The 26,983-nt window shown below is 41.4% G+C and overlaps 1 protein-coding gene across 4 annotated transcripts in view; it reads right to left on the reverse strand.

The window, feature by feature from the left end:
• DNAAF9 (dynein axonemal assembly factor 9) overlaps positions 1-26,983 on the reverse strand; it is a 101,445-nt gene that overhangs the window by 23,247 nt on the left and 51,215 nt on the right. For all 4 annotated transcript variants that reach the window (XM_037498252.2, XM_054697502.1, XM_037498244.2 and 1 more), the window contains exons 21-28: positions 21,750-21,853; positions 17,763-17,909; positions 16,639-16,727; positions 16,120-16,221; positions 15,731-15,848; positions 14,772-14,860; positions 13,075-13,233; positions 9,151-9,276 (exon numbers count right to left, since the gene is read on the reverse strand). In XM_037498252.2, the coding sequence (XP_037354149.1) occupies positions 9,151-9,276; positions 13,075-13,233; positions 14,772-14,860; positions 15,731-15,848; positions 16,120-16,221; positions 16,639-16,727; positions 17,763-17,909; positions 21,750-21,853 (934 nt within the window). The remainder of the gene's footprint in view (positions 1-9,150; positions 9,277-13,074; positions 13,234-14,771; positions 14,861-15,730; positions 15,849-16,119; positions 16,222-16,638; positions 16,728-17,762; positions 17,910-21,749; positions 21,854-26,983) is intronic.

The following is a 26,983-nucleotide window of genomic DNA, read 5'->3' on the forward strand; positions in this document are numbered from 1 at the left end:
ATCACAAATGAAGTAAGTGTGGGTGACTGTGCTTTAGAGTTCCTAAAACATCAGCATTTTTCTCGGGGAAGAAAATTAACACTAGTGAGAACAGCTGCCTTTTATTGAGTTTCTACTATAAGCTGGGCACTGTGGAGGCTGTTTACATTACAATCTTGTTCTGTTCTCACATCCATTCTGTGTCCTGGGTACTTACAAGTTAAGAAGGGGTTTATCATGGCTAGTAGGCTAAGTGCTTCTTTGCTCTAGGTCTTGCACACAGCTAGGAAGTGCTAGGGTTTATAAAGGGACTAGGGTTTATAAAAGGACTTGGGTCTTTCTGGCACCAGAGCTCCTGTGTTTTCTTCCACTACAAGTGAGGTGCTTGCTAAAACCATCTTTCTAAATTGTTGTTGGGCTGGCTGGCAGGTATTAGTACTGTTTAAAACACCGGTGTAATTTCTCTCCTCAAATTTCCCTAAGGGTAGCAAGTCCCCATCTTTTTATTTGATTTCTGAAAACAGCCAGACACATATCATCTGGAATCAAATTTGGTGGATGAGTGAGCTGGATGAAAACCACCTTGGGTTGTGACTCTGGTTCTCTTGTCCTACTCCCTCATGGCTTCTGAAGGAGTCCAAGGAGGAACCCCTATGTGCCCTGAGCAAAGTCGAGAGTCCTGGATCATGGGAAGTGACAGTCACACCATTCTTGTATGCATAAATAAATAAATCTTTAAAAAATAAATCTCTGATGGAGATGGGTCACTGACTTCTCTGCACTCACAGTCTACTGAATGGCCCACTGTACATAGAATATATTTCTGGAAAGTGTCCTTCCCATTGAGCGCCTGTGACTGGAGCACCTGCCCTTCAGGTCCTTCTCAGGGCCCAGCTGTTTCCTCACTGCACCCCACCAGATGTAGGAATTCACACCAGACATCAGACAATGATGAGCAAAGTTCCCCCTGAAGGCATCTTATCTAGTCATAGGTTGGACTCTCATGTTATAAATCTCTGATGGAGGGGCCTCCCTGGTGGCGCAAAGAGTTAAGTCTTAGCACTATGAAGCTATCCCCAGCCACTGCAGCATGAATTCGATCCCTGGCCAGGGAGCTACCCACATGGTGCAGCAGACCTCTTCTGTCTTGCCCGCTGCTCCCTCAGCAGTGTATTTCAGTAGATCTGCCTGTTCTGCTCTGCACTCTGTCACTGGTTAATCCTCTCACTCCCCGCACCTCTGGTCTGTACCCCAGCTCTTGTATGCATAAATAAATCTTTAAAAAATAAATCTGATGGAAATGGGTTATTAAGTTGCTGACTTTAGGATCTAGACACATGGACTTGGACATTTATGAGATTTCCTAATACGAAATGCAATTTCTCCTATCTTGGCATCTTTGGCATCCCCGTCTTTTAAATTCAGGTGTTGGCTTTCTTCCCTAATTCAATTAGAAATTACTGTTGCTGCCTTATGATTCTTGTAAAATGGTATTCATCTTTTATCATGACACTTTTTACTTTATATCATAATTATACATGCAATCGGTGTGGCATTTGGAAAATTATTTAAATTTATGAGCATCAGCTCCCATGGTAATGATGCCTACGTTAAAGGGGGGATTTTTTTTAAAGATTTATTTTATTTATTTATGCATACAAGAGCTGGGGTGTAGGCCAGAGGTACAGGGAGTGAGAGGATTCAGCAGAGACAGAGTGGGGAGCAGAATGGGCGGATCTACTGAGATACACTGCTGAACAGCAGGTGAGACAGGAGAGGTCTGCTGCGCCATGTGGGTTCATGGGTTAGCTCCCTGGCAGGGGATCAAGGTTGTGTTGCAGTGGCTGCCAATAGCTTGATAGTGCTGAGATTTAACCCCTTGCACCACAGGGAGGCCCCTAAAGGGGGCATTTTTAAGATTAATTGGAGGGTAAAGCATCACTATGCCAGAGAAGACAGATATGGTAGTGTGAAAATGAGTAAGTACCTGATTTACTTTGATTTAGTAATTTAAAATTCTTGTCAATCAATAAATGAGAATACTGACCTAATAGGATTAAAAATAAGGGGCTCACAAATTCTGTGTGCACAGACACAAAAATGCAGACAGAGGACAGTATCAAGAAAATAAAAGATAAACCACAGAACAGGAGAAAAATTTTGCAAATCAAATAGTTGATAAAGGACTTGGATTCAGAATATATGAAGAACTCTATTATCAAAAAAAGAAAACCCAATCAAAACGTGGGCAAAGAACGTGAATGGACATCGCAACAAGTGAGACATACAAGTGGCCAATAAGCAAATGAGAAGTCGTTCAACATCATTAGTATTAGGGGAATGTAAATCAAAACCACAATGAAATATCATTTCACACCAAGACAGCTATAATAAAAAAGCAATACTGGGGCCTCCCCGGTGGCTCAGCGGTTGAGCGCTGGGTTGCGAAGCTGCCCGCGGCCTCGGAGGCGCCGGTTCGATCCCCAGCTGCTCCCCGGCCACCAGAAGAGGGTCCCACATGGCCCGGCAGACCTCTCCTGCCGCCCGCTGCTCCCCTCAGCAGTGTACTTCTGTCCTTCTGCCTGCTCTGCTCCCCGCTCTGGCTCTGGTGAATTCTCTCACCCTCCCGCGCTTCTGACTGTACCCAGTGCATGTATAAACAAAACAAACAAACAAATAAATAAATAAAACATGCCTCTATAAAAAAAAAAAAATAAAAAAAAAATAAAAAAGCAATACTAAGTATTGGTGAAGATATGGAAAAATTTGTACCCTCATCCACAGCTGATAGAGATGTAAACAGTATAGTTGCTTTGGATAATAGTCTTCAGTTGCTTAGAAAGATAAATCTATAGTTACCACATCCAAATATGTAGAATAACCACATTAGCTCTTGCACGCAAATATTTATTATAGTATTATTTATAAGACAAAGGTGTAAGCAATTCAAACATTCATCAACTGATAAATGGACAAATAAGATGTAAGATCTTCATACAGTGGAATATTATTTGGTTATAAAAAGGAATGAAGTACTGGTATATGCTAAAACATGGATGAACCTTGAAAACACTATACTAAGTGAAAGATGTCAGACACAAAAGGCCATAAGTTATATGATTCCATTTGTATGAAATGTTTAAAGTAAACAAATCCACAGAAACAGAAAGTAGACTGGCAGTTGCCATGAGTTTGGAGGAGGAAGTAATCAGGAGTAACGGAACTGTATACTTTTATGGTAAATGAGTTATATTTAAATGAAGCTATCATCCATTAAAAAAGCAATATACAGGGCCTCCCCGGTGGCGCAGCGGTTGAGCGCTGGGTTGCGAGGCTGCCCGCAGCCTCTGCAGCGCTGGTTCGTTCTCCGGCTGCTCCCCGACCACCGGAGGAGGGTCCCACATGGCGCGTGGACCTCTCCTGCCGCCCGCTGCTCCCCTCAGCAGTGTACTTCAGTCCTTCTGCCTGCTCTCCTCCCCGCTCTGGCTCTGGGGAATTCTCTCACCCTCCCGCGCTTCTGACCGTACCCAGTGCTTGTATAAATAAATTTAAAAAATGAATGAATAAATAAATCTTTTAAAAAAATAAATAAATAAATAAATAAATAAGCAATGTAGATACATAGTATAAAATTTGAAATGGTTTCCCCATCATCTAACATTTGTTTCCAAGGACCTGGCCATTTCCCACAAGTTGAAACCACTATTAACATTTTGGTATATATCCTTCTAAATATTTCCTATGCATATATAATTAAACATTAAAAAAATACATAGGGCCTCCCCTGGTGGCGCAGCAATTGAGCGCTGGGTTGCGAGGCTGCCTGCAGCCTCTGCAGTACCAGTTCCATCCCCGGCCACCGGCGAGGGTCCCACACACACACACACAAAAAAAAAACACATAGTTTTGGCAATTTGCTTTTCTCACTTCACAAAATATTGTGAATATTTTCCCATGTTAGCACATAAAAATCTACTTAATTTTTAAAAAATCCTGCATACATTCCATTATAGGGGCATTACAAACATTTTTTTTAATACAGATTTTTAAAAAAGATTTATTTATTTATGCATACAAGAACTGGGGTACAGGCCAGAGGTGTGGGGGTGTGTGTGTGTAAGAGGATTCACCAGAGACAGAGTAGGGAACAGAACAGGCAGACTGACTGAAATACACTGCTGAGGGAGCAGCGGGTGAGTCCGGAGAGGTCTGCTGCACCATCTAGGTAGCTCTCTGGCCGGGGATCAAACTCGCACTGCAGTGGCTGCGGACAGCTTCATAGGTTGCGTCTTAACCCCTTGCGCCACCAGGGAGGCCCGACCTTACAAAATTTAACCAGTGTCTTACTAATGCACATTTGGATTATTTCTGGTTCTGTTCGATATTGTCAACAGTGTTGTTTTTGAACAATGCAGAGCACATTTGCCATTTTTCAGGCTTCCTAGGGCCTTCTGAAACACCTTTCTTAGGCCTAGGCTCGGGAAGACAATTCCTCTTGCAAAAGGCAGGAAAATGCATGCATTCTATGTGACCTAATTTCTACCAATCAGATGGACCACAAGACTCCAACTGGCAGTGAGGAAGGTCAGTGAGGGAATGTATGGTAAGCAGACCCCATTTTCTGGCAGAGGAAGTAGTTGAAATATCCCCCTTTTCCACCTTATGGGAGGTTTGCGTGTTGCTCCTGACTGTTTACTCAGTACTGGCTGAAACTCTGGGCCTCCCGGAGACTCAGCAAGCTTTTTAATGCCCTTCAGTAAATCCTTTCCCATTTAAACATACTGGAGTATGCTCTACTATTTGGAATTAAGAATTCTGCCTGAAACAAATACTCCCGTAACTATCATTGTCCATCAGTACAAATATAATTGTATAATAAAATTCTAGTACTGGAATGACCAACTGTGTCTCCAAAGAGATGGTATCATTTTACATTCTTACCAACAGTGTATAAATATCCCTACCTTGTTGCTTTGTAATAAACCAAGTGGCTTAAAATAATGATGATTAATTATTTTGCCTGATTTGGTGGGCAGTTATTTTGGCCTGGGGTAGCTCAGCTGGGGCTGATCATCTAAGATGGTCTCACAGGCCTAAATGGGGGTCTCAGCTCTGATAGCAGAAATGGGGTGGCTAGGCCTCTTTCTCCACATGATCTCTCCCCCTCTCACAGTCTTATCCAGGCTTCTTCAGACAGTGGTCTCAGCCACCAGAAGCAAGAGTGGGCAAGCCCCAATGTGTAAATGCTTTTCAAATCACTGCTTATTTTTTCATGCTTCTTGATGTCCCAGTGGCCAAAGCAAGGCAGATGCCCAAGACCAAATTCGAAGGATGAGAAACAGATTCAACTCTCCAGTTCCCGATGGGAAGGGCTGCTTTTGCTTTTACCACAGTTGACCATGTAAGCATTTCTCTCTCTCTATTTTTAGCACATGGGCTGAAGAGTGGTCGCTTAATTTTTTTAGTGGAATGGGCATAACTTAACCTAGTAACAAATAATTTAATAACTTTCCATTCTTTTTTTTTTTTAAAACTAGCAACAACAAATGTTGGTGAAGATATGGAGAAAAAGGAACTCTCCTGCACTGCTAGTGGGAGTGCAAAATGGTCTAGCCACTATGGAAAGCTGTGTGGAGATTCCTCAACCTACTAAAGATAGAGCTTCCATATGATCCAGCAATTTCACTCCTAGCTATTTACCCAAAGGACACAGAAACATTAATTCAAAAGGACACCTGCACTCCTATGTTTATAACAGCACTATTTATAATAGTTAAGCTATGGAAACAACTCAAATGCCCAAAAATAAGATGACTGGATCAAGAAGATGTGGTACATATATACGATGGAATATTACTCAACAATCAAAAAGATAAACTCATGCAATTTGCAGCAACATGGATGGAGCTGGAAGGGACCATGCTCAGTGAAATAAGCCAGAAAGAAAAAGAAAAATACCGGATGGTCTCACTCATCGCAGGAATTTAGAAAACCTAAATAAGGGACCAGGAAAAAGACTAATTATAATAAAGAAAAAATAAAAATCAACAAGCAACTGTAGACCAGAGACACACTAATGGGACGGGGGTGTGGGGAGGAAAGAAAGGATTAGGGTCAAAATAAGGGGGGTGGGAACTGAATGGGGAATATAACCAAAATGAAAATGCATATATTGTGCAAAAATGAAAAACGATATAAGAATTACATAAAATGAAAAAAAAAAAAGATTTATTTATTTATGCATACAAGAGCTGGGGTATAGGCCAGAGATGCGGGGAGTGAGAGAATTCACCAGAGACAGAGTGGGGAACAGAACAGGCAGACTGACTGAAACACACTGCTGAGGGGAGCAGTGGGCGGGTGAGACAGGAGAGGTCTGCTGCACCATGTGGGTAGCTCCCTGGCTGGCTGGGGATGGAACTCATGCTGCAGAAGCTGCGGACTGTTTCATAGTGTGGCACTTAACCCCTGCATCACCAGGGAGGCCCAACTTTCCATTCTTGATCTAGGTCCCATAATTCTCTTATTTTAGTCCATGTGCACCCCCATGCAATAGAACAGTCCTGTAGCCTACGTGCATGGGCTAATAAATAGTTTATCAATGGAGCATTAGTAAATCACTATAGTCAATTACTTTCTGGAAGTCAGAGTAAATTTGAAAATTTGTCAGTAATATGTATAATTTGAGAAATCAGTAATTTTGATTTATTGATATTTTTGAGCTCCCAATATGAAAAAAGAAGGATGTACTCACAATTTGTATTACTTAATCTTGATTTTGTTACTTATATTTTATGTATCAGTCATAATTCACACAATTTTAATCTTATTTCTATATTTAAAAAGATTATCTTCAGTTCTTGCATATATTTGTTATTAATTAACGAGTTTAAATTTCCTTTAGGGAAACTTATTGCTCACATGTTGGTGGCACCTACATATTCAACAGATATTTCATCAGCACTTAGTATTTCCTAAGCATAGAAATGGTTTCTATACAAACAAAGGCTAAATCTGTATCCTATAATTCCTCTAGTGGTTTTCATTTCTTTGTCTATTTTCTCTTCATTTTTTTCATTTTCTCATGCTTGAAACTCTGACACAGACTTAAGTATTAGCAGCGATTATTTCTCACTGCTTGGACAGATTTTCATTTTCATAGTGATTTTACTATAATCTTTATTTTCTCCCTAGGGCTCTAAAGTTCAGTTTCTACCTGCTTTTATTAAATAAACTCATTCCCCCCATCTTTCTTTTCTATTTAACAGCTTTATTGGGGTATAACTTACATGGCATAAAATTTATTCATTTTAAGTGCACAGCTCAATGATTTTTTTCAGTAAATTTATAGTTGTCAACCATCCCACAATTCAATTTTAGAACATTTCCATCACCCCAAGAAGATCCCTCTTACCCATTTCCCCAGACCTTTTTTATATCTCTTCCTTATTAAGCTCGCCCCACAACCCTGTTAGTTTCTCTTCCCTTCATATTTTTCTGACACTACAGAAGAGTACTTGTCTGGGCTAATTCTTTTGGAGCATAACCTTTATGTATTGTTTGCTAATTACTGCCTTTCCCTATTTTTCTTTATGGTAGTGTGTCTCTGGTAATACCTAATCATAAATGAAACCTCTTCTTACTATTAATTCACCTTTAAATAAAAACTTGAGAGACAGAATAGTAGAAAGAGTGGCATTTAAAAGTCAATACGAAAGTCCAAATGTGATGTAACATGATGCTCAGCATCACTTGCCTAACATATGTCAGAAGGGGAAAAAGACTACCTTGGCTTTTTTATGGGGAAGCAGAACCCAGGTCACAGGTGAAGAGAAGGGAGAAATAATGAAGACATGTCTTGGGACATAGAGGTGATTAGGGAAGTAAACTCTAATGTAATTTATATGAGAAGTCTGAAGATATCAACTTGAAACTCATGAAGGGAGTTTTTCAAATGAAGATCTAAGGAGCGATCAATTAGCCAGAAAGACCACGTGATTATAGATGTGGGTTAACTCCACTAGGCGAAAGCATTTGCAAGTCAAATAGCTCCATGAAGGGGCAATGAAATGCTCACAACTCTTCCCTAGTGAAGGGTGCTGTAATGACAAATAGGTACTTTCAGATACTGCTGGGGCAGTATAAACTGTAAAAGCACACTCAAAAAGCAATTTGGAAATGTGAATAAAGGATGAAAAAACCAACTGTGCAATTAATATCTTTCAGGTATCTAGTCTAAGGAAATTATCTGAAATCTGAAAAATCTATATGGATAAAGAGGTTCCGACAGCATTATTTATAATAGGGAAGAGCTGGAGACATTCAATGTTAGTAACAGTGGGGAAATGGTTAAGACAACTAGGTCCATCCATACACATAATGGTTATATAACCAATAAATATGTTAGTATCACTGTGATACATTTCAATTTTTGAAGTATAACCTTCATTTATTGTTAGCTAATTGCTACCTTTCCCTACTTCTCTTCATGGTAGTGTCTCCGGTAGTACCTAGCTGCATGTGAAACATATGAAACCTCTTCTTACTACTAATTCACCTTTAAATAAAAACTTGAGAGAATAGTAGAATATGCTAACTTACATAATGTTTGTGTTAATCTAAGAAAAAGTATGTAAAATTATGCGCACCACAACTGTAAAGAAACATGCACTAAAAGGATCATAAAGTAATTCACAAAAATTATAAATACATTGAGTTATCACCCAATTTTCTTTGTTACTGTTTTGTTACTTCCAAAGTAAAAAAAAAAATGTTAGTAATGAAAACGAGTGTCATAAGTGAGGTAAGACGGTTTTTCGGTGGCTTATCCACATGCAAAAGTATCTCTGAGATATTCCAAGTGCCTTGGGACAAGGCCCTTCTCTAGCAGTCAAGAGGAAAATGAAAGACTACCATTCTTTCTTTTTGGGAGAAGCTATTTCAAGTCTCACTGACCTAGAAGTGCAATATCTCAAGGCACAAAATAAAGTGGAGAGAGGCTTTCAATCCAAAGGGGTCTTTCTGAAGACCCAGCATGTTAACATTAAATGAGGACTGATGCACTCCAAAAGACAAACACATATAAAGAAGCATCTTGTGGCAGGTAGAAGAAAACTGCTTTCTTTACACTTAAACCACATCCTGTGGCTAGAGATGGTCCCAAGTACCCACCTGTGCTCCATGTAACAGCTTAGGGGCTCCACACACACCGTGATGGCACCAATGGTGAAGGAGGACTTGACGTTTGAGTCTGGATGGGTCTGCAGGGCCTGGACAACGTCAATGACATCAGTGTAGCTGGAGGCAAAAAGGGAAACAGTTTACTGACTGGGACTGTAGCATGGCAAAAGACATACTGAGTGGCTAAGTGAGGAATGGTGGGAGAAAAAACAAAAGGGGAAATATGCAATTGGATTCCTTGGGGTCACTCCACCTCGTGATTTTTTTTTTTTTCCACATTTTAGAAGGACAGGTTTATTAGGAAAAAGAAAGGACAAGATGCCTGCACAGATATAAGTGGGCAAAAAGAGCTTCCACTTCATGATTTAGAACCCCTGCTGTCCACCGTGTTCCTGAATTTCCAAGGTTCATTAGTCCTCATAACTGCAAGAGGAGACGAGTGAACTAGCAATCACCCTGCACAGACTCATGGCCACTTTAAGAGAGGCTACTTTATGTGTGGAGGACATTGTTCTGATTGACCTAGCTATCACTAAAAGGTCCGTTCTATGGAAAGAAGGCAAGTTCGATGGGCAGCCTTGCTTAACATATGGGCCTGAGTCCTAGCCTGTGCCTCTGAGAGCCAGTGGGGTGGCTGGGGTATAGGAACAATTTATTTGAGGTATTTTCTGAGTTCCTACAAGCAACTCATCTGTAAAACAGCACTTGGCTTTATCCCAGATTACAATATTAGAACCCCACTCCCAGGTCTGCCTCAGTGCTGACCAACCAGCAGTACTTCTACCGAGAACAAGGTATGCTATGTTGAAGATCTCCCCCACAGGGCCTGGTAGTCAGAGTCTTCTGCTCCCTGATTCTCTCCAAGGCTTCCCCCACTGCTTGCGCATAGTGTGTATGACCACACAGGGTTTGTCCCACTGGCTCTGTAATAATGAAGGTTCTGCAGTATCCAGGTGGGCCTGAATGCCGGAAGAGCCCCCATACCACAGTCACTGCCGGGTCTTTACAGCTATACACCTGTTAAGTGGGTGACACTCATATACTGCTTCAAATCTCTTTGTTGTCCTATCTGATGGACTTAATTCTCGTGACTAAGTGTCCCAGTTTTGTTCTTCAGCATTAGCTTTTCCGCTCTTCTAAGAAAACGTTTAGGGGCTTTTACCCTCCATGTTTTATATGAGGGGTAGACACTCTCATTTCTTGAGGTAGAAAAGAATTTAAAGATTTATAAACCAATCCTGAGGATTTGGGTAATTTTAATACAGTAGAATGTCCTATATAGAGAGTGGGGAAGTCCCAGGTTTTTGGAGCATTCCATTAATCTTCATTAATTTTAATGGGAAAAGGTTAGACTGAAAAATAGGCCCCGGGCTCCTCTGTGAGGCCAAGGCATCTAGGTAACATCGCTGGGTTCTGCAGTGGAGGCCCTTGGACATTCAATTTATTTGCTAAGGGGGCCCCAGTTAGGTTCGCCCACTCTTCTCAGTCTCTGTCTGACAATCATCCTCAGTGTGACCTCAAGACAGAATGAGGTTGCAGAGGAAGCCATGACTCCAGCCGTCAGAGCCTGTACCAGGTCACTTTAGCTAAACTGCTAAGCTGCATGACGAAGGCAAAAACCTTCATGTTTGCTTCTCTTTTGTCAGCACTCTCTATTAAAAATAACAACAAAACAAAAAACCAGCAGGATTCTATCTTTCTTTCCTCTAAAACAACAGATAATCCATTCAAGTGTCCTTTGGCTCTGTGTTATGTTTGCAATTTAAGCCTAAAATTTGGCCACCTGTTTTACATTAATTCAATTTTTGTTTTGAGAGATACTTTATTTTAAATGTAGATAAAGAATGAGTTTACAACAATCCAGAATATAAACAAATACAGCCCCTCAAATTCCTTAAAATTAATTTTGAAAATTCAAAATTTCTTGGAGTTTACTTATTTGTGTATGTGCACATACTAGGCACTTGTATAGCTTCCCATAGCCACCACCACAGTCAAGCACTGAATAGTTTCAATACCACAAGGATCCCTCATGTTGCCCTTTTATAACTACACCCACCCCTTGCCTGCACCACCCCCCCATCCCTAACTCCTGGAAATCACTAATCTGTCCTTTGTTTCTGAAATTTTATAAATTCAAAACATACTAATTCAACTTTTAAAACAACTAATAGCTCCACTTGATGTCCAAGCTCAACACCATTACCCTCTCTGCTGTAATAAATCATAATGGGACCAGGTCCCTCCAGGGGCAAAAGAAAAACTACAGGTTTCCCCTCAAAGACTCCTATATATGAAGATAAATGTCTCAGTCAGGGAAAAAGGTCATCAACTTGAGAAGCCTTGGCTATGTCCTTTTACCAGCAACCTCAATACTGGGCTCCCAAGTCCAGCCCCAAGGAGATGGATATGCTGATGGACATGCTACAAAGGCGGGTTCGTGTGTTCCTGCTAAGTTGCGAGAGTGGGCTCAGTTATAAAAGTAGTTTTTTTAACAAGACCCATAGCAATTAGTCGATATTCTCAACTAGATATACTCAAGCTCGACTTGAGTCATTCAGGAAATTTATTTGTGGTCCTGAGGTCCCTAGCATACTACGGTTGCAAGTGGGCAGAGGCTTGGTGTGAGATTACAAATGTGGGTGAACCATACACTACCATGGCGGTCCAGAGCCTGGTCCAGAGCAGCCAGGAAAGCCAAAATTTTTACTGAATCGTAGAGTCAGAGACAAGGAATATCAACATTCCTTGAAGTGATGGAAGACAGACCTCAGCTGCACGTCAAGTTGCCAGTTTTGACTCCAGGTCCACATCTCCAATGATTCTCAACTCTGGCAGAGTTGATGCATCCTAATGATGGTGTTGGGCCAATCCATTCCTTTCCTTTGACCATTAGAAGTGATGGAAAACCAGAAAAAAACAAGTAACTTCAAGCCCAGACTCTTTCTCTGAGGCTTCCATGACCTCAGTCCACAAGTAGGACAATACAGTCGACAGAAGGGAAGCCCCTGGCAGGTGTGAGAAAAGATCTGAAGATCGAAGGCCTGGTAGGTGTGTACACTCCCGCCTCCTCCTGCTTCAGGACCACTGGCTGGTCTTCCTTCAATGCTCACCATCACCCTACAGAACTTTGGATCTGGGCCTATTCTTTACTGGAAACAATTAGCAATTGAAAATACTCATTATTACTAGCACAAAAAATGTAGCATAACACAAAAGCACTTTGTGAAAATGCCAGAAGCTTCTTTATTACCAAGCATAATGACACCAGTAAAGAGCACAGCCCATGTATTCCTGACCTGGCCACGTTCTCCTGTGGACTCAGGGTGGTGTTGGGCCTCCTTCCTTGGAAGCCCTTAGAATAGGTCAAGGGAAGATGCTTGCAGCCAGAGTTCCTGGAGCAGTGTTACACATTCTGTCAATCTTGACAAGGAGCTCCTTGCCAACTGAACTTACCACACTCCTCACTGAGAGGCCCAGGAAACCCCACTGAGCCAGCTACCTGGGGTTGGAGATTGCAGCATGGGGGCTGGCACTGCAACTCCATAGGAGGATGAAACACATGAAGATCCCTTGCCTAGATGGTAAAGAAAGAGGTTTTGGGGCCTCTATTGTTATGGGAACTTATAAAAGAAGTTTGTCCAGAAAACCTCCTCCTAATCCCCCACCTTTTAGAGATATGATGATGTTGAAACCAAACTAAAAACCTGTGTGCAAGTTACCGCAGTCTAGGCCACAGGAAGGCAACAGGAATCCTTGCTCATCTAATTTCCATCTGTGTAGCACAGACACTGCTCATGCATATGTGGAGGTTGTTCTGTACCCCAGATTAGCCACACATGAATAGCAATAAATAATAGTAACAGCAAAGTCATCACCCTACTCCTCTGTCCCAAGAAGACTTCCTGTGCTCACCCTTGTAATATCACCAGCAGTCTGGTCTTCTTTCGGATATAGACTGACTGGCGGGCAGAGCGGTTCTGTTGGGCCTCCAGGGCGCTTGAAAGGTATCTCTGGAAGTGCGCAGCATGAAAACACTCGGAGCTGTCCATGACTTGGCGGTACACCATCCACCTAGAAATAGCAAGTGCAATTTTAGCTTGGGGGCCACCTGATGACCTGCCCTGTGGGCTCAGCCAGTGGATTTACTTTTGACCAGTGTTCACCCAGACATTTTGCCCAGTGATCTGTACAGGAGAAAGCAATCCTGGCACCAAAGAAAAAGGAAGAGGGCACTGGTTGGTTGGGAGCCCCATATCCTGAAGCCACATCTATCACAGCTTTTGACAGGGTCTTGCCACTAGACTTCAGCGCTGAGAGCAACTTCTGACCAGTCACTTTCTGAAGCACCATTCAATACAATGGCTTCAATCTGGTGCGAGGCAATTTTTTTCTAAGAATCAGAAATGGGAGCCTCCCTGGTGGCGCAGCAGGTTGAGCACCACGCTATGAAGCTGTCCGCAGCCTCTGTAGTGTGGGTTCGATCCTGGCCGGCCGGCGAGAATCCCACATGGTGTGCCAGCCCTCTCCTGTCGAGCCCGCTGCTCCCCTCAGCAGTGTATTTCTGTCATCTGCCTGTTCCCCTCCCTGCTCTGTCTCTGGTGAATACTCTCACCCTTCCGCGCCTCTGGCCTGTACCCCAGCTCTTGTATAAAAATAAATAAATCTTTAAAAAAAAAAAAAAAGGAAACAGAAATGGACAGGGTGAAGGATTCAGCCTGTTTATAGAATAGCAGTAATGGAAATGGGAGAGGAACCAGCTACCTATTTAGTTCTTAATACAATATTTCTCCAAAATTCATTTACTCAACCCCCCAATCTCCTACCCTAAATTCCCAACTTGTTAGTCAATTTCCACTTTCTTAATTTCTCTATGACCTCCCACAGGATGTGTTACTTTTAGACCAACTAGATAGTAAATGCCTGGATCCGTCAGCAAGGATTGTTGAATAGTCCACCATCCAGGTGGAAGTGCGTAAATGATTTCCTCAGGCGCACCTGAGCCAACATGGCCCAGCTGCACCTGAACTTCTGCAGTTCCCTTATGGTCAGGAGAGGATCATGACACATCCACCAGCTCCAAAGTTCTTCTAACCCCTGTGGTCATGAATTGCCCTGCTAAGTAGGCCCACTCCCAGGTCTCTGTCCTGGTCTTGCTGCTACAATGTTCTTTCCTAGACATCCAGAGGGTTCATTCCCCAAATTTCCTCAGGCCTTTGCTCAATGTCTCCTTCTCAGTGAATTCTTCCCTGAGCACCCAATTTAAACTGGAATCCCTTCCCCAACCCAGCACTCTCACTATCCTCTCATTTATTTTCTCCATTATCTTCCATTTCTTCATTTCAGGTCACTTGTCAGTTTTTCCAAACTAGAATGTAAGCTCCATGAGATTTTCTGTCTGGTTTGTTCTCAGATGTATTTCCCCACACTTAGAATGGTGCCTGGCACACAGGAAGGGCTCAGGACAAATGTGTCAAATGAATGCATAGATGGGTATTTACTGTATAGACCAGGTTCACCAAAGGTCAGTACATGGTGAAGGTGTCCCAGTACCCAGGCAGTTCCACGCACAGAATTCCTTTCCCCAAAGCAAGGGCAGCAGCCATACTAACCTGCCATATTCTTTATGCAGAGTGACCAGAAAAGCACAGAGTTCACTAGCGCGACAACCAGGGAGGCCGGTTACAATGCTGATAATTATCTACGAGGAAGAAAAGTGGCATGGCTTTGCGATTCAGCTGAGAGGCAGCACTGTGTGAGAGGTTAAAAGAGGTGACTTCTGGACTAGGTTCTCTGGGTTTGACTGACTTTTTCTTTATCCTCCTATCCAAATTTCCCCATCTTGGTTCTATTTTTCAGCACTCCGTCTCTCAAATCACAGCATGCTTGCTTACAGTCAGCTACCTTCTTACTTTAAGGTGACTGCTATAGCACCTTTTAAATAAAATATAACATGATCATTTTCAGGCTTTTTAAACTCTTGCCTTAGGAGAAAATGATGTTTCCAATTGTTTAGTGCTTTTATTTTCTTTTGCAGCTGTTGTCTAGAATTGCTTGGTAATAAATGACTTCTTTGAGTATATTACAACATACAGTTCCAAAGAAATGGGAGGGGTCAAGAGGAGGGGAGAGGATTAATATCCACTCTTGGGAAGACAGTGTTTATAAAGTATCATCTTACCCTAATGATGCCAGCAAGGCCTGACTAATAAGGCCCTTTCCTTATTAAGCTCAGTGTGTCATCCACTGCCAGGTAAGTCCTTGTCACAACCAGAAAGAGCCAATGACATGAGATCACTGAGCAAGAGTTTGAAGAAGCAAGGGGGTGGGAACAGCAAGATGCCAGGGTTTCATCAATCCCAGCTTGGCCAGGGTTAATGCAGACACCTGTACACAGTCATTGTACAGCGCAGGTTTCATGTATATTGTTACATCAGTATCCAAGGAGGTGGAGAGTCTTATAAAGGGACTCCGCCTGAATTACTTTTGTTAACTGACACCAAAGATCCAAGGGCAGGGTATCAGGATTATCTGCCTATGAATTCCCAGCATATTTGGTGGGCTCCTCTACCTTTTCGTTTTCTACTCTGTGAGGAGGGTTGATTTCAGCTTGCTGCAGCAGGACAGGAAGATGGACCCTCATTACAGGCTCCTGACTAATGCTGCTGATGGCAAAATGCTGGAGAAACCTAGAAAAACAATGACAAAGCTATTATGTTACCATTACCAGCCTCACCTGAATGTGCCTATTCACATGAAAAACTTATTCAATTGCTGAAAAATAAACCTTAGAGAGATTCCCCTTAGAGAATAAAATTGTACATGGTGTGTCACTACTATCTTTACAGATCCCTGAAAACCTATAAAGAAAAAAAAAACTTAGAAAAGAGTAACACCAAGTTTTCTGACATTTTAAAAGCTAGGCCATTAAATACTTATAAACAGAAAACCAGAGCTTACCAGTCCAATTCTGGGAGTTTGGCTGAGAGCAGCTTAAGGGGACTCCGTTTCTCCCCAGCAGAATGGCTGAGGACACTGAAGAGTTTCTGTGCACTGGAGTGTCTAGATTATCAAAAGTTCATATATTAGAACTCTACCTCCCTACAGCACACACATACTTTAACTTAACTCATTCTGATGCTTGCAAGCCAGAGTTCCGTGACAGAATCAGCAATTTCAAAACAAGCAACCGCTGACTTAAACAAAAATGTGGTGTTAGTGTATGATGACTGGTGTGGCCACACAGGAAGTTTGGCCTGAACCCCTTGGTAATACATGGCACTTCTTATTCATGGTGGGCTTTATCTCTTTTGACTTCTATTTCCCCAAGGTCACTGGCTACCTGCAGGTTGGCAGCACTGAAATGATAGGTCGGCCCTTTCAGAAGCCAAGACCCCTATGTTACATAACAAGCCATCCTGCAGAGAGCAGACACACAGCTTAGGGAAGCAAGCACAAACACTGAAGGCAGTCACTTACAATCTCTTTTGTTCCACAGATAATCCATCTCCCTGGATCACTTTTAAAGAGAGCACTGAGTTAGCCTGCTGTTGCCAAGGGGAGAAGACCTAAACAAAACAGAATTTGAGCAAAGAACACTTTAAACCCAACAACAGGATATGGAATCCACATGGGGATTTGATGGTTGTTGAAAATCTAGACTGTCAGTACTGAGAAAAACCATCATAACAAACAAGTTTGCTTCAAAAATAGATGCCCGAAGCAATTCTGTTCTGTATTTTTCAAAACCAGAATTTCTTTCTGAGTTCCTCTCCCAGGGATTCTGCTCCTTCAGAGGCCAGGAAGCATAGAGGATGGTGTCCAATAACACTGTTCTGGCAGCAGGGAAACGGTCTTCCCAGGTACTAGGGCCAGAGAGAAGAAATAGTTCAAGCAACTCCTGTCTAAAGGCAGAAGAGAATCTAATGGGCCGTTTCTAGGTCCCTAGACTGAAAGGACAAGCACAAGGAGGTAGGAAGGACCAGTAGGCAATGAGACACATACAGACTGGCCTGAGATGCCACTCTACAGCCAAGCCAGTGTTATCTCCTCCATGTTCTGCAAATTTGTTTTGAGGGAGCAACACTGTCACACCACTCCAAACATTTCTACTAGTCATGAGGGTAGGCATGTGTTTGACTTTGACTAGTGTTTGGTCTCAAAGTAGGTCATACAATTTTTGCTAAGTCACCTCATTCATACAGCTGTGCTGAGTGCCTATAATGTGCATGCAGCCTGCCAGACAGGACTATTCAAAGGGCAGGGTCTGTGAACTATGAGGGAAAGCCTGGGTGGGGTACACGGCTCTGATCCAGTAGGTAGGGCCCAACAATTCAATAAAGGAGCTAAAAGGAAAACGAGTCTAATTAGGATTTAAACGGAACAAAGGTTTTTCTTAGAAGCTAGAAGTCTTTTTGTTCAGTTGCTTTAGGCTCTCACCCTGCAATGGTAAGAGCACCATTCTAGTACCCAAAGGGATTAGAAGCAGTTACCCCATCATCCCTTCCAACTCTTCATCACCTCATTATTAGCCTTGAGACACTGCCTTAAAATTGCTAGGGTAAAAAACAGTAGTTATTTTGCTAAAAAATGATTGATATTACCTCTGTGTAAAATGCTTGGTATATCTTTGATTTGGGGAAAAGTGCAATCATCAGAAAATTGCTTGATCCATGGAATTGAACTGGGAGATGGGGAAGCAATGAGCTTTTGAAGTCTATCAGAAGGGCAGCAACAATACTGGTGGAATCCTAAAGAGAGAAAGAGGGAACAGTGGTGAGAAAAGTAATTTGCATGATACCAACCGCACAAATGCTGTCAAAATATGTATGATGAATTCAGTGTAATTATTTTCACATTATGTGGTTTACTGGGATTTAATTATAGATGCTTTTTTTTAAGATTTATTTATTTATACAAGATTTATTTATTATTTTTATTTATTTATTTATTTATACTAAGATTTATTTATTTTTTTTTAAGATTTATTTATTTATACAAATATTTATTTATTTATTTATTTATTTATTTATTTATACAGTCAGAAGCGCGGGAGGGTGAGAGAATTCACCAGAGACAGAGCGGGGAACAGAGCAGGCAGACTGACGAAATACACTGCTGAGGGGAGCAGTGGGCACGGCAGGAGAGGTCTGTTGCACCATGTGGGACCCTCGCTGGCAGCCAGGGATCGAACCTGTGCCGCAGAGGCTGCGGGAAGCTGCAGCACCAGGGGAGGCCCAATAGATGTATTTTTCTATTACCACTTACAGATGACATAGGAAAATATAGGTGTCTTTTTCTCCTAATCTGAACATTTTATCTCAAAATTCTTTCTAGGGTATTAATCCCTTTTCAGATATATGATTTGTGAGTATTTTCTCCCATCCTGTATAGGTTGTCCCACTGTGTCCTTCAATGAACAGAAGTTTTTAATTCCCCCTCTCCCCCACAACCTCTGCCCCAACATTGGAAGTTTCAATTTTGATGAAATACAATTTATACATATTTTTTTTCCTTAAAGATTTATTTATTTATGCATACAAGAGCTGGGGTGTAAGCCAGAGGTGTGGGGGGAGGTGAGAGGATTCACCAGAGACAGAGTGGGGAGCAGAACAGGCAGATGTACTGAAATACACTGCTAAGGGGAACAACAGGTGAGACATGAGAGATCTGCTGCACCATGTGGGTCAGCTCCCTTGCCGGGGATCAAACTCATGCTGCAAAAGCTGTGGACAGCTTCATAGTGCTTTGCGTAACCCCTTGCGACACTAGGGAGGCCCCCATATTTTTCTTTTTTAACCTGTGTTTTTGGGGTCATATCTGAGAAAAGGATGGAGGGGGTCAAGTGGTCTAGGGAAAGGATGATGTGTGCTTTGATGGTTGGAGTGGTATGGCAAAATACATCTGAGGAGGGATGAACCTTTTCCCTTAAATCACATACAGAGTTGTCAACCAATGTTACGTCAATAAAGAGAGAAAAAAAATGAAAAGGCTCTCCTCTCCTCATTGAATGGTCTTCACAAAAATCATTTGACCATACATACAAGGGTTTATTTCTTATTTCTTTTTTTTTTGTCAAGGGTTTATTTCTGAGCTTTCTTTTTTATTCAACATTGGTCTACACGCCTGATCTTAGGCCAACTCCACATTGTTTTGATTACTATCGCTTTATAGTAAGTTTTGAAATGAGGATGTGTTAATTCTTCAAGAACAATTAGATTGTTCTTTTTTTTTTTTTTTTTTAAAGAGGCATGTATCTTTATTTATTTATTTATTGTTTGTTTGTTTGTTTGTACATGCACTGGGTACAGTCAGAAGCGCGGGAGGGTGAGAGAATTCACCAGAGTCAGAGCAGGGAGCAGAGCAGGCAGAAGGACCGAAGTACACTACTGAGGGGAGCAGCGGCGGCAGGAGAGGTCTGCATGCCATGTGGGACCCTCCTCCAGTGGCCGGGGAGCAGCCGGGGATCGAACCGGTGCCGCAGAGGCCGCAGGCAGCTTCGCAACCCAGCGCTCAACCGCTGCGCCACTGGGGAGGCCCTAGATTGTTCTTGAACAACCCTGAATTCAAGAAAAATTTCCAAGATTGTTTTGGCTATTTGTGAGTCCCCTGAGATTCCATATGAATTTTAGGATGAGTTTTTCTATCTCTACAACAATTACAATTATGACTTTGGTATGAACTACAATGAATTTTTTCTGTTGTCTTAACAAAAATAAATCTTCCAATCCATGAACATATATATGTCTTATTTAAGTCCTCTTTCTATCTTTAGCAATGTTTCATAGCTTCCGGTTTACAAGTTTTTAACTTCCTTGATTAAATTTATTCCTAATTATTTTACTTTTTTTTGATGTCCCTAGGAGGTCATTTCTGAGGTACCATTGAAGGCCTTCTTCAGCCTAGTTTCTAGTCCCCTGTGGGATGAGTTAATGGGACTGGGTAGCTGCTGGGATTTCTGACCCAGAAGCCCTTTCTAGCAAAGCCCTTGACAAGGTTGACAAGGCTTACAAGAGACCTGAGCAGTTTCTCCATGACTTTCCTGCCTGTCTCAAGCACAGTTCTGATTCCAGACATCCTGACTCATGGCTTTCCCTTCAGAGAGTATTTTTTTTTTTTTAGGGTCCACCTTTAATTTTTTAATTTTTTTTTTAATTTTTATATTCCCCATACAATTGCAACCCCGATTTTGACCCCAAGCCCTCCTTCCTCCCCCCACCAAGAGTGTCTCTGGTTCATAGTTGTTTGCTGATTTTGATTTTTTTCTTTCTTATAGTTATTCTTTTTCCTGGTCTATATTTAGGTTTTCTAGATTCCTGTTATAAGTGAGACCATCCAGTATTTTTCTTTTTCTTTCTGGCTTATTTCACTGACCATGATCCCTTCCAGTGCCATCCATGTTGCTGCAAATTGCATGTGTTTATCTTTTTTGAATGGTGAGTAATATTCCATTGTGTATATGTACCACATCTTCTTGATCCAGTCATCTATTTTTGGGCATTTGGGTTGTTTCCAAAGCTTAGCTGTTGTAAATTGTGCTGCTATAAACATAGAGGTGCAGGTGCTCTTTGGAATTAATGTTTCTGTGTCCTTTGGGTAAATACCTAGGAGTGGAATTGCTGGATCATATGGAAGCTCTATCTTTAGTAGGTTGAGGAACCTCCACACAGCTTTCCATAGTGGTTGGACCATTTTGCACTCCCACCAGCAATGCAGGAGAGTTCCTTTCTCTCCACATCCTCGCCAACATTTGTTGTTGCTAGTTTTTTTAGTATGTGCCATTCTCACTGGTGTGAGATGGTATCTCATTGTAGTTTTGATTTGCATTTCCCAGATTGCAAGTGACGTTGAACATTTTTTCATATGCCTGTTGGCCATTTGTATTTCCTCTTCGGAGAAGTTTCTTTTTAGCTCTTCTGCCCATTTTTTGACTGGATTATTTTCTTTGTTTTTGTTGAGTCTCATCAGCTCTTTGTAGATTTTTGTGATCAGTCCTTTATCATTAGTGTTGGGTGCAAAAATTTTCTCCCAGTCGGTGGGGTTTCTCTTTGTTTTGGTTATTGTCTCTTTTGCTGTGCAGAAGCTCTTTAATTTGATGTAGTCCCAGGTGTTGATCTTTGCCTTCACTATCACTGCTTTGGGTGATGAGTCTGTAAAGATGTCTTTGAGGTGCATGTCATTTAGTGTTTCGCCTATATTTCCTTCTATGTATTTTATGGTTTCAGGTCTTATGTCTAGTTCTTTAATCCATTTTGAATTGGTTTTTGTACATGGTGTGAGGTAGTAGTCAAGCTTCATTCTTTTGCATGTAGCAACCCAGTTTTCCCAGCACCATTTATTGAACAAACTTCCTTTGCTCCAGTGCATATTCTTTGCTCCTTTGTCAAAGATTAGTTGACCATAGATCTGTGGGTTTATTTCTGGGTTTTCTATTCGGTTCCATTGGGCCATGTGTCTGTTCTGGTTCCAATACCATGAAGTTTTGATTATTATGGTTTTGGAGTATAGTTTGAAATCTGGGAGAGTGATGCCTCCATTCCCAGAAGGGTATCTTACTGAACATCAAAGTCAGCAATTGGTAAAACACTTACCCCATCATAGAACGAAATGGAATTCATGTGATCCTTGGAAATGATGATACTTCCATGATGACGGTGAGAAAACAGAAGGCCACTAGAGAAGAAATGCACTTTCCCTGGAAGGGAAAAAGAGCCAGTCAGACATGGAGAGTCACATCCTCGGGGTGGGAAGGGAGGGGTCAGATTCCATTGTCATTCCTGGAGGTATGAGACATGCTAGAGAGGTAACTAGAGATCAATGTCTGTAGAACTTAAGTTACATGATTTTTATGCTTAGCCCTGTGCTCTGGAGAAGTCAATGTTCCCTCCTGGAGCCTCGAAGAGAAATGAAGTATTAGACAGTTTTTACGTAAGACTTAAAATGCCCAAAAATAGATGACTGGATCAAGAAGATGTGGTACATATACACAATGGAATATTACTCAGCATTCAAAAAAGATAAACACATGGAATTTGCAGCAACATGGATGGCGCTGGAAGGGATCATTGTCAGTGAAATAAGCCAGAAAGAAAAAGAAAAATACCAGATGGTCTCACTCATAGCAGGAATCCAGAAAACTTAAATAAGGGACCAGGAAAAAGAATAACTATAAGAAAGAAAATATCAAAATCAACAAATAACTATGAACAAGAGACACTCTATGGGGGGTGGGGGGGCGGTGAAAGGAGGGCTTGGGGTAAAAATAAGGGGGTTGTAATTGTATGGGGAATATAAAAATAAAATTTAAATTAAAAAAATAAATAAAACAAAAACAAACAAACAAACAAACAAAAAACAGTGGATAGTTATTAACTGATGGGAAGAGGCAAACTTCACATTTCCTTATGGTTCTTCCAAGGAAACACACTAAAATGACTTTAGGTATGTCTCCTTCATTACTGAGTTTGTAGATATTTCCTTTTTTGGTAGAGGCTGATTCATCTCTAAAGGGACCACATCTTTCTCTTAAGTCCTAAGAAGGAGCACCAGTGTCTGGTGAAGGGAGCCTAAGGATCCTTATGCCCAGTGAAGGAGCATCTGAGTTAGCAATAAGTGGTTTCTACAGATGCTGGGGGTCTGTGGTTCTATAGTTCATAAAAGCAAGATGTGTGGGACATGGAGGGAACCAACATTCTGGACAGTTTTATTATACTCATGGTATCTATGTATATTATCTTATCTGCTGTACCTTTATAAGACAGAATCCTAGTAAATGTGCTCTTCTGTGACGTGCTTACTTCTGTCAACATTCTGTTCCCTAGTAGCCCATGCTGTAGGTAAGATGCAGCTGTACAGTTCATTTGTGCTCAATGCTGCAGAGAACATTCTCTTTAAAAGTACCCCTCTACATACGGCACATGTGGACACAAGGGAACATGTGGATGATGCAGAATGAAGGCAGCAGACAGCGATGACCACTGGAAGGTGAAAGTCAGCTTGGTCACCAGAGTCTCTGGATGAGTTCACTGCCCCATGTATTAATAGGCTGGCACCCCTGTTCCTCACTTCTGAATAACCTCTATTCAGTAGTGGAACGGAAACACTATAGAAGCTATAAATCACTTCAGGGAGAATGAGTAAGCTGCCCAAGTGCCAACCATTTATTGAAGCCTGCAGGGAATAGCAGATAATGGTCAACTGCTATTCAACAAAGGTGCAAAGACAATTCAAAGGAGAAAGGAGTGCCTTTTCAGTAAACAGTGCAGAAAAAGAAACAACAGCCTGTTTTTCATATGGAAAACAATGAACATCTATCCACACCTTGTACCAGACATTCTGCCCATTCCTACCAGCCACAGTGGAAAACCTCATATTTCACAGGGATGCCAGGCAGAGAACTCAGAAGGACTGCCTCAGTTGTGGGTTAAAATTAGGTCTAAATTAAAAGTTGCTCCTTCCAAATAAAGTTTAAAAGCCCAGATAACAGTACTAGAAAAAAATGTATATTAACACTATTAATATAACTCATCCCACATGTTCAACAAGCTAGAAGAAAGATTTGCATATTAACCAGAGAAATGAAAGACGTAAAAAAAATAGCTAAATCAAACTTCTAGATATGAAAAATATAACATCCGAGGAGAACAATACATCCGATGAAATTAATGACATTAGATAAATGCCGAGAGTTTAGTACTCCAAAGTACTACTGCTTCTGCATTCACCTAGTTTGCCCAAGTGGCTTGCAGGAACTTTAATCTGACATGGGCCCCCTGCATAAAAGCTCAAGCCCTAGATAAGAGCCCACAGAATAACAAGCGAATATAAATTTTTGATATGACTTCCCCAATATTCCTTGTGATCAACAGTTTCCCTGCCTTCCCTGTGTACCCCTTAGGTAAGATCCCTGTGGAACTTATCAAAAATCCTACTCTTTAGGGGCCTCACTGGTAGTGCAAGGGATTGAGTCTCAGCACTATGAAGCAATCTGCAGCCACTGCAGCATGAGTTCTATCCCCTATCAGGGAGGTGACCCACATGGCACAGCAGACCTCTCCTGTCTTGCTGCTGCTCCCCTCAACAGTGTATTTCAGTCAGTCTGCCTGTTCTGCTCCCCACTCTGTCTCTGGTGAATCCTCTCACTCCCCTGACCCTGCACTTCTGGCCTACACCCCAGTTTTTGTATGCATAAATAAATAAATCTTGAAGAAAAAAATCCTACTCTTTTGATTTGAATTGATCAATCTGGTCTTAACCTGGGAATTTTAGCAACAGACCCTAATAAAGATATGTGTCCTAAAGCCCTGCTCCTCTCTCCACCTAAACCCTGGCTGACCTTCCTGTTTAGCCCCTTGAGGCTTGCTTGCATGTACTTCTTCTAGCACTTATAATAAATTTCTCTACTTCAATTGTTCTCTAGGCCTCTTGTTGAACCTGGCTCACCACTTGGCACTCTGTTCTACTTTATAAATGTTAACATTAACAACAATGCAGAAGAAAAGTTTATAAGTAAAAATACACAGAAATAGAAACTGCAAAATAACACAGAGAGAAAAGATTGTGGAACAACTTCAGGCAGCCCAAATATATGTAACTGGGGTTTCCTAAATGAAGAGAAATACTAAAGAAATACTGGCCAAATTTTTTTAAATTTGAGGAAAACTATACATCCATCATTCCAAGAAGCTAAATGAATCAAGTACAAGCAACATGAAGAAAACAACATGAAAACACATAAAAGTCATCGCTTACCATTAGTGATAAGAGGAATAAAAGATCAAAGTAGCCAGAGTGAAAAAGATTCCTCACAGTGAAAGGAGCAAAGATAAGGATGGCAACAGATTTCTACCAAGAATCATGCAAATGACAAGACAGAAGTATGGGATATCTTTGAAGTACAAAAACAAACTGTCAACCTGGAATTTTTGCCAAGTGAAAATATCTTTCAAAAATCCCGAGAGGTGGGACTTTTGAAGTGGCTTTGAGGAGGCTGGCAAATACACTACCTCGAAAGCAGCAAAATGAAACTGAACTAATGGCCAAAAATAATTGTTAAGGGATCTGGGAATGAACAAAACTGAGAAGCATTTGAGAAATATTGAAGCTTGGTGAGAACAGTAGAAATCTGGTGTTCTGGCCTGGGGCTGTTCACAACTTCCCTTCAGCAACATGGCACAAAGGTCTTTAATTTTTTTATTTTATTTTTTTTAGATTTACTTATTTATACAAGAACTGGGGTACAGGCCAGATGTGCGGGAGGGTGAGAGACAGAGAGGGGAACAGAACAGGCAGACGTACCAAAGACACTGCTGAGGGGAGCAGCGGGTGAGGCAGGAGAGGTCTGCCTTGCCATGTGGGTTTCTCCCTGGCTGGCCGGGAATCGAACTGGTGCTGCAGTGGCTGTGGACAGCTTCACAGCGCTGCGCTCAACCCACTGTGCCACAGGGGAGGCCCAGTACGTAAGTCTTATGAGGGAGAGGGGCAGGCCTGCAGAAGGCAGGAATAACACAGAAAAATCTATACTAAGGGATGTAAAAATGATGGCAAAGTGGCAAACATTTGGGAAAGATCAAAATCCTAACTAGCCAGAGAGGTGAACGCTGGCAGGCAGAAGTGGCAGACCTGGCAGAAATGTAGCAGTAAAATCAGGGGAGACAACAGATGGCAATTATGGTTCTATATGCAGCAAAAAAGACATGTTGTAAGGAATCCTCCCAGTGCTATGTGTATGGAGAGAAGTGTAACAGTGTTCACGAAAGTATTTTATACAATATCAAAAGATTATAAACAACCCAAATGTCCATTAAGAATCAAAAGGATAAACAGCTCATTTTCATACAAAGGAAGCTATGAAGCCACAAAAGTGAATGAACTATATGGTTACATAGAACATTGTATGGTTACAATGAACTATATGGTTACATAGAACAATGTGGACAAATCTTAGGAACAGAACATTCAGCAAAAAAAATAACCAACATGAAAATGCATACGTTGTGCAAAAAATGAAAAATGATGTAAAAAAATATATAAAATTAGGATGGTCTCACTCATAGCAGGAGTTTAGAAAACCTAAATAAGGGATCAGGAAAAAGAATAAGTATAATAAAAAATAAAAATCAACAGGCAACTATAAACCAGAGACACACTACAGGGGGTTGAGGGGGAGAGAGGAGGGACTGGGATCAAAATAAGGGGTGTGCAATTGTATGGGGAATATAATAACTAAGATGAAAATGCATACATTGTGCAAAATGAAAATGATGTAAGAAATATATAAAAAATTAAAAAATATATAAAATTAAAAAAAAAAGTAAGTCTAAGAAGAACACAGCAAGTATGATTCTACTTGGATTACACAGTTTGGGATATAGGCAGATGTGGTGAAAGTCTAAAACATGCTACTGAGGATTAGGTGCGGGGCAGCCTGCCTGACCAACATCAGCAGAGTGGGAAGTGAAGGGCACACATTCTTGGTTACATAGAAGTGAAGGGGCAAGAATGAAAGGGAAGTTTCCTAAGAAGAAACCTGTGATAGTACATGTTAGTAACTGGGGAAAGGGAAAGGTTGCTGAATTGCAAGTATTTCAAAGTAAAAGTAGTACTATTTTTCTTATCCTTATGCAATTCTCTGCACTTTCTGCTGAAAATCAGAGGACATGGACTACCACTACCTTGCACTATGACAGGCAAGAGTCTATCTTGATGGGACACTGGATGTGAAGCTCAATCATAACAGTGCATGCCCAAGAGCTTTTTAAATGCCTTCAGGGGATGCCACAGATAGATTTCAAGGTCACCACAGTCTAAACCAGAGGCAAATTGG

Source organism: Talpa occidentalis, unplaced genomic scaffold (assembly GCF_014898055.3).
Source record: "Talpa occidentalis isolate TD23 unplaced genomic scaffold, MPIMG_talOcc4v2.1 talOcc4.10, whole genome shotgun sequence".
Taxonomy (NCBI): Eukaryota; Metazoa; Chordata; class Mammalia; order Eulipotyphla; family Talpidae; genus Talpa; species Talpa occidentalis.